This window comes from Anoplopoma fimbria, chromosome 3, assembly GCF_027596085.1.
Source record: "Anoplopoma fimbria isolate UVic2021 breed Golden Eagle Sablefish chromosome 3, Afim_UVic_2022, whole genome shotgun sequence".
Taxonomy (NCBI): domain Eukaryota; kingdom Metazoa; phylum Chordata; class Actinopteri; order Perciformes; family Anoplopomatidae; genus Anoplopoma; species Anoplopoma fimbria.
The window spans coordinates 21,202,006-21,210,072 of NC_072451.1; the positions used below are offsets into that span (position 1 = coordinate 21,202,006).

The 8,067-nt window shown below is 39.6% G+C and overlaps 1 protein-coding gene across 1 annotated transcript; it reads right to left on the reverse strand.

Moving 5' to 3' along the window:
• Positions 1-115: 115 nt before the first annotated feature.
• Positions 116-6,347, reverse strand: c8b (complement component 8, beta polypeptide). Its single transcript, XM_054626627.1, has 12 exons — positions 6,237-6,347; positions 5,824-5,971; positions 4,517-4,664; positions 4,154-4,295; positions 3,908-4,040; positions 2,601-2,798; positions 2,194-2,434; positions 1,736-1,864; positions 1,474-1,637; positions 841-994; positions 420-491; positions 116-332 (listed from the first exon to the last, which is right to left on the reverse strand). Exons 1-12 carry the CDS (start codon positions 6,311-6,313, stop codon positions 178-180), a joined length of 1,761 nt encoding a protein of 586 aa, XP_054482602.1. The 5' UTR covers positions 6,314-6,347; the 3' UTR covers positions 116-177.
• Between the last annotated feature and the right edge of the window lie 1,720 nt (positions 6,348-8,067).

Sequence of the window (8,067 nt, forward strand, 5' to 3'; positions counted from 1 at the left end):
TCAGTGCTTCAGGCAGGTCTAGTTAGGTCAGTTAGTCAGGTCAATTCCGTTTTTGATTCCTTATGTTACACTATAAGTCTAAAGACAACAAAGATAAAGACAACACAGACCAAACTTCCATTTTCAAAGAGGGTTTTTCTTTATGTCAAGGTTTACAACGGGGCTGTTGTGCAGATATTAAAAGCATTCAGTAGACTCTTGCTGCAGTCCTCTGCATGCCAGGCCTCCTACGCTGGGTGCCGGGTTGTTACACTGTCGACTCCTCGTCATCGTTCTTGCACTGCAGGATGACCACACACCCCAGCAGCTCCAGCTTCCATCAATGGCTATATCTGTCAGAAGTAATATTATGTCAATATCTCTGTATGCGTTGTTAAGTTGTACCCATTGTTTTGTATTTTGCGGTCTTTAGAGCTAACCTTTTCGCCTCTGAGTGATCTCACAGCCCCGTCCAGTGTAGCCAATAGGACACACACAGTCACACCTGGTGCCTTTTGAGGGAGATGAAGATATTTCATCATCACTTTCATTACCACTACTGTAAAAATCATCAGAGTCACTTTGTGCACAACTATATTGTGTTTGGGAACCAAATATCTAAAAAATAATGCCAGAGAAAAACTCTGTTGGTGTTACTGGTTTTCTTTGTCATCTGTTCAGAGGGTGATGATGTCACTAAACCTTAAGCTTTAGCACAAAGGGTAAGTGAAAACAAAACAAAAGCTTCAGGAAGAATGAATGCTAAAGTTTTCAGTCAATAACTAAATAAATAAATGAAATAGATAAATTAAGTAAAATACATTTGTCGTGAACACCAAAAAATGATATCCTCTGATGTACCTCTCAAAACGGCCACTCCGTTGTTGTGGCATGGAGCACATCGACACGAACTAGCCTCTGCCAGGTACTCTGACAGCGCTCTCTTCAGGTTTCTTTTCAGGGTGGCAGCATGGGAGAAGTCTCTGGAAGACACCAGCTCATACAGCGGCCGTGTCTAATGAGAAACAAATGTCACTACTAAACCATCTTTGTATTGTTCACATCTAATTCTCATTTGATAGAGTCAACTGAAAAGCCCCACAAGGGCTGAAACCTTGAGCCTATTGGTATTTGGCACAGTTGCTGTTTGTTCTCCAACTTGTTATTGATCAGCCTAACTGTGCTTGCGTGTTTGTAGTTGTACCAACTCTTGTACCACCACTGACCAACTCTTTTAAATGTTTCTGCATCTTTAAGTCAGATCAAATTCCAGAATTAGTACTGCTGTAAATTTAGATAAGAAATATAAATGAAGATGAAAAAGAGCTATTATTTATGTTCATGTCACAAGAGATTGTGGGAGACAGGAAACCCATATTTAAGAGAGAACTATGAATGGGATTAGGTGTTGTGAATGAAAACAGAAATAGACAAGAAAGTGAGAAAAAAGGGAGAAGCAAAGCATGAGATGAAGCCAAAGACGGAGAAACTCACTGTTGTGCGAAGGAAGTCAGGGTTAAAACGCACGCCTTCGCCCCAGAGCCCCATCAGCTTCGGGGTGGGAAGCTTTTTGGCCACCAAAGCAGTGATGGACTCACTACTCCCACCCCTTACAACAGACACAAAGTCTTCCACCATGCTGCCATGCACTGTGTCCTCTGGGGAGAGACCAAAATGACTTCAGAGTTTTAGCATCAGTGTCTGATGTTAAACAGAGCATATTCTGCTGGCCATTTGGTAAAACGTGTAACCTCACCTCCCATCTCATTCAGAGCGCCGTTACAGGATCCACCATGAACCCCCGCCGACACATAAACACCGTATATGTTGGCCCCGACCTTAAGGCCTGACTGCGTACAGCGTTTATAGTCGTCCAAAGAATAATCTAGAATAAAAAAGGGAGCCAGGGAGTCAGGGAGTGGTCACTGCCTTTCAACATATTGTAATTCAAGAAATTGAGCCATGAGGGTCAACATTTCACTGTAAGGGTTAATTATCACCTTTATATCACTAGATGTCTGTGTTAAAGATGACATAATATAGATGATGTAACTGCCATTAGTATTAGTTGTCACCGCCCAGTATCTGATCATAGTAATTATCTTTATGCATTCGTGCAAAATGCAGTAAATTTAGAAACTAAGCAATTAAACCAAACTTGATTTGACTTGAGAGCCCCGTGACTCTGGTTCGGCAGCCGCTAATATTTATTACCTGACTGCTCGAGCTTCTCCTTGTTCAGGATGATGGTGTACTCATAGTCTCCTCCGAGGGTCGCCTCTGTGATGTAGTGGGTGCCGTAGTACCTGAAGATCTGTCTGTACGCCCCATAAACATAAGACTGTGGCAAGGAGCGCAGGCGCTGCAGGAACTCAGGGTGAAGCATCAAATCATCGGACTTCAACATGTACTGGGCCAACTCCAGTTCAGCTTTGGCCCTCACAAAGCTGTTAGTCTGAGAGGAGAATCAGGCGGAGGCAGGTGATGGATACTTCACGGTTTTTCAGGTTAAGATTGCAGGTATTTTGAATAATTGTGGGTTTGAATAAAACATGAATCCATCTGATTTGTTTTTGAGGAATCAATAGCTGGTAAAAAAGACAGGAGAAAAGACATCTCACCTTGCCAGAAGCACGGCGAATCTTCTGTTCTGCCTTGGTGTATTTGAAACTGTTGTGGTTAAAGCCAAATTCAAATGTGCCTGGAATGGAAAAGCCAATGGAAATACTGGTTTTGGTTGTGCGCTCCTTTACGGTGTGGTCCATGAAGTCAGAGTACGACTCAAAAGACTGCAGGGTGAAATCATACGAGCCTTTTGTCTGTAAAAACATGGGAAGCAAAATTTCATTTTTAGTATGTAATAAGCAGGACATATTGATTAACAATTAATGCACTGTCAACATGGAATAACATATAAAAGACTGAGATGAAAGATGAAGAAAAAATTACATAAACCTCGATTGTTACAGGTTGAAAACTAATCCTCAATTATGCAACCAACACAAAGAAAATATGGCACCACTTTCTAAAAAGGCACTCTTTATAAAGGGCTTTTAGGTTCCCACTAGTAGCATTATAAATGTTAACAACTCATTTACTAATGTTATATAGAGCAGTAATAAACAATTAATAACAAACAAATTGTAGCTTGCAAAGTTTGCTGGTGTCTTGTCTTTCTATTCATGCAGAAATAATTGTTTGTAATCCATTAAAGGGGTCCTATTATGCTCATTTCAGGTTCCTACTTTGCATGTCTTTGTTTTTCGGGTTTCTACTTAAACATGTTAGATGCTTTAATGCTCAAAAAACACATTATTTTTCTCAATCCGTCTATCTGAATATACCTGTATACCTGTATTCACCATCTGTCTAAAACTTTCCAATATAGCGCCTGTCTCTTTTAGCGCCCCTTGTGAAAATAATTAGTCTGCTCTGATTGGCGCACCCCTGCAAAGGTAGTTATCTCTTGCTGTAGTTTTCTCTCCCTGTGTCACATGAAGCTGCATGTAGATGCAGGGAGGGGAGCAAAATATTGTTGAATCACATGTTTTCTGATCTAGGCAGCCCACAAAAACAGACTGGTTTGTCTTTTTTTCAAAAACAGACTGGTTTGTGGGCCGGTAGGCACTTAAGATACCCAATTGATTGTGCACAAGCACTGAAAAAATAGTTTTTCATGATATGTCTCCTTTAAAAAACTAATTAATTTTGATCCAGCTCCTCTGCAGCCCTTTTAGTCCAAACATTCAAAGACATTTTCAAGAATTTGTGAGCCTACAAAATTGTTCTCATTAATGGCATATAATTATTTACTGACCCCTTTTAAAGGGTGACATATTAAAGTGGTATAGAGAATTTTTTTTTATCTTGTTTATCAATTCCAACTCAATGCTCATTTTACAAAATTGGGATTAGCGGCTGCTTTCACCTGCAGACTGTACTGTTGCAAATTATAAGGCTTCCTGAATCTGACATCCTCGATGTAGTGTGGCAAGCAGCTGCCAGCGTAGTATCTGTTATCAAGCACCAATCCCTCCAGGTTACTGTTCAAGATGTTGATTCTGAAAAGATAGGACACAGCAACAGCATTAACTCTGAGTGGATTGATTTGAGACGAGCAACATGTTGAAAATATCTGGGATTCACATTGCACACTAATTGGAATGTGACTCACCCTTTGGCAAGGTTTTCGATTCCCCAATACTCTTCAGCCTCCTGCCTGCAGGGCTTGTGAACGTTCTTACAGCCGACTTCATCTGACATGTCCCCGCAGTCGTCCTCCCCACTACACCGCAGAGTTCTGGGAATACAGCGACCTGAAGGGGAGGAAAGAGGTGGATGGCATTTAGTAATGGTTAGTTTCAAAAACAGGATCAAATCAACAGTTTGACATTTTGGAAATATGCTATGAGGAGATCCATCTCAACGCGAGATTTGAAGCTACAGCGAGCAGCCAATTAGCTTAGCTTAGCATAAAGTCTAGAGGGAGTGGGGAAGAATGGAGAGTAGAGTATATGGGGTTGGGTGTAGGAGATACCTGTGTGGGTGCAGAGGAATCCCTCACACACAGGAACATTGTCACAGGTGTAGCGGGCTGGAACTTCGCAGGCCTCTTCCTCCCTGCTATGAAAATTGCACGGATGCCCTCCAAACTGGGATGGCCGTTCCAGTTTAGCATAGCGATACTGGACGGTTGAGGGAGACCAACACATAAACAGTCAGAGAAACACAGAGGAAGACTTGACGATACCCAATAAAGGTGGTGGAAACTGCTCCGGGGAACTATAACAGCTGAAATCCCATTAGAGGGCTGTTTTCACTTTGTCATGTCAAGGTTATTAATCCCCCCCTCCTTGTAAAGTGGATGAGATAGAGCACTGAAGCACGTCAGCTGAGACCTTTGCCAGCAGAGGAGCTCACAGAAAAACAGCACTCAAGGGTCAACATGTTGAATGTTTCAGTCTGCAGAATTATATCTCCATCCTAGCACCGAATCTAATCTTACTGTCTCATTTATGATAACATAAATTAATGGCCAGAAGTGCAGGGGGGTATTAGACATTTATTAAAATCACTGCAGTCCATTAAACCGGTTCTTTTCTTCTCTATATTTATTTGATTTATTTTCTTGATTGTTGAAGTTCTTGAAGTTAAGGTTAACAGTTTATAGTTAAAGGAAAAATCTGACTGAATTACATTTATTTGCCTTATTGCCAACAGTTAAGCTAGCAGCAGCAGCAGCTGGCTAACTTAGCTTAGCACTAAGAATTGGAAATAGGGGAAACAGCTTGTGTCAAAATCCACCTAAAACCTACTGATTATTGGTCAGGATCAGCTGCTAGGCAACCAGTGGAGACTAAATGTAATTTATTCCTCCTTCCATATAGGAAGTAGGTTGAGTAAAACAAGAAGAGACTGACATCCAATTATAACATCAACATGCGTTCAATGCTGAATTGTGTTGTCACATCATGGTCTACAGGCTGATTCAGAGGTTTACCACATTATGGGGGGAAAGATGACAACTTTTAATTATTTGTAAAACAATTAGGCAGTACATTAATTCAGGCAGAGCAAGTCCATATAGCATATGTGTTAAAGACAGAGCGAAACCTTTTCTGACAAATCTAACTGTATCACAATTTGCTCAGAGAGAAAAGTCTCCTTGACTGTACTTGTTATTTAAACATGTTGAACATCAGCACAAAATATCAGCAATGGGTGATTTTATTCTATCTTGATAGTAGATTATTGTGGAGTCCCGATGGGCCAACAAACGCATGTCTTATAGCTGTAATGTTCCCCAGGGCCCACGATCAACCTGTCTGGTATCATCATACTTACTCTTTTTTTCTGACAGGTGTCACAGCGTGACCACGAGCTCCACTCTGATAGAACACAGTCCACTGGATGAACTAACACCTGGTCGCCCACTGACCGAGCTTCACGAACACTGGGCTCCTCATTGTTCACTGCTGTGAGGGCGACTTTACTGTGACATGTAGACAAAAATCAAAGCAAAACAAAGTGACATTTATTTACTGAAAGAAATATATATAATCAGAGATAAGACAGGATTAAGTGCGGACTTTAAAGTGAAATAAATCACTTTTAATCACACTGAAAACACTTTTAAAACTGTGTTGGAGGAGAGGAATCAGTGTGTCTTTGACAGCGATAAGGTAATATCGACTTCAATTAAATTTTACATTAAAATATAGGCAATCTATAAATAAACAGAAAAATAAAACACCAACCTTAGCAGCCCCAAAGTAACATAGAGTAGATAGCACTGCAAACTGAATGCACTCATCCGTTTCACCGCAGGAAGCATGGCTGTGTGTTATCAACTGACTGTGAACAAGGAGACAACACTGCTCAGCTCTCTATGTAAACACACACTGATCAATACTGTCCTGAATATGAACTCTGCTATAGACTCAGAGGTGGAGCTGAATACACAAGACTGCGGGCCTCGGTGCCACTAAACAAGGTGTTGTGGGATTAGGTCTTGTGTCAGTGTGTAATGAACACACAGGTATGACATAAGGTTTATAATGAAACAGGTATGGATCTATAGGCACGCTTAATCCAGGAGCTCTTGACGTATTCTCAGTCGTCATAAACTTTATTGTTTATAATCTGTAGGAATGGGATGAATCTGAAATGACAAGAAACACATTTTAATATAATAATATATGAGATCGGAAGAGAAAATGACAGCTTTGTAAAAAAGAAAATTCCTGTTACAGAGTTAAACCATTCCAGTCATGTCTGTGTACTTTTGACCTTTAAACTTTGTTTATCTTCACTGATTTTTACAGAATGACACAATCCATTGACTCAACTGAAGTTTGCGGACTTTATAAGAAACACTATTTTAAGAAATGTTGTCCTTGCAGTATGTGTAGTGGGATGTGATTGGTAGATCCATGATTGTAAAGACAGCATGGTCGGAAAGTAAGTGTAATAACTAAACTACTCGTACTTGTAGTTTCTATTATATTACCTTCATTTGACAGCTATAGTTACTTAAACATAAACATATGATAAGTCTGTAAAATACAAGGCATTGCTAACGATGAAACCAAACGTTCTCATGCTTTTTGGCATGTGACCCCTTACAAAAAGCAGATGTGTGAGATTTTAGCAGTCCTCCTGTTAAGGTCTCAGATGATTTCATAAAAAAAACTGTGCAAAGCTAAAATAGATCAAATGTTCCAATATTTGACAACAAAAGCAAATAGCTACAAATAGGAGCAACAACACATTGTATTTATTTTGCTTTCCACCACATTAATCATCTAATGACCCCTTAAATGAATCTTGTGTCTCTTTAAAGGGACCCACTGAAATACCCTCCCTTACTTTATGAAGTATTTAAATCTATCTCCACTTTGACCAGCTTCAGTAAAATACTGCTTACACACTGATACATTAGTATAATAAAATATAATTAACAGGGGTCATTGCAATAATGAGCACTTTTACTTTTGATACTTTAAGTGCATTTTGCTTCAAATACTTCTGTTATTTTACTTAATGACAATTTTGAATGACATTGTGAGATTACGCAGTATAATTGGCACAAAAAGAGGAAGAAACAATTATACTAATATATCACATTCACCTAATGGTGGTGATTGACCAGACGGAGGATTACTGCAGTATTTGTTGGAGGAGAGCAACCTCTGTTGGCTGCTGTTGTGATCTTTACAGAAGGTACCTTATTAGAATGATGGCATCGGGTTAAAGAAAGAAAACCAAGCAGAAACATGGGAATCACATTATATTTTATTTGTGACTGAACAGTGGCATGGGTACAGTGTATGGGGAAGTCATAGACGTACAAAAGTCCTTTTTCTCTTTTTCGTGACAATTCTTAATTCCATAAATAAAATTTACAAAATATTTTGGACTATTTCTCATTTTTCTTACACAAGCAGGGGTACGGTTACCATTTGTTATTGTAAGACTAGCAGATAATAGTGATATCTCTATTGTTCATATTATATAAAGTTGCCTTTCTTTTTTGACCGTTTTGATTCGGTGGAGCAGACCTACGATACGCCCAAGTGCTTTGTTACA

Excerpts from the sequence above, each read along its gene's own strand:
- c8b (XM_054626627.1), bottom strand. The coding sequence starts at position 6,313 with ATGCTTCCTGCGGTGAAACGGATGAGTGCATTCAGTTTGCAGTGCTAT. Across the intron at positions 4,041-4,153 it reads ATCGAAAACCTTGCCAAAGG|AATCAACATCTTGAACAGTA; the intron begins GTGAGTCACATT and ends CTATCTTTTCAG. Across the intron at positions 2,435-2,600 it reads TTCGCCGTGCTTCTGGCAAG|ACTAACAGCTTTGTGAGGGC; the intron begins GTGAGATGTCTT and ends TTCTCCTCTCAG.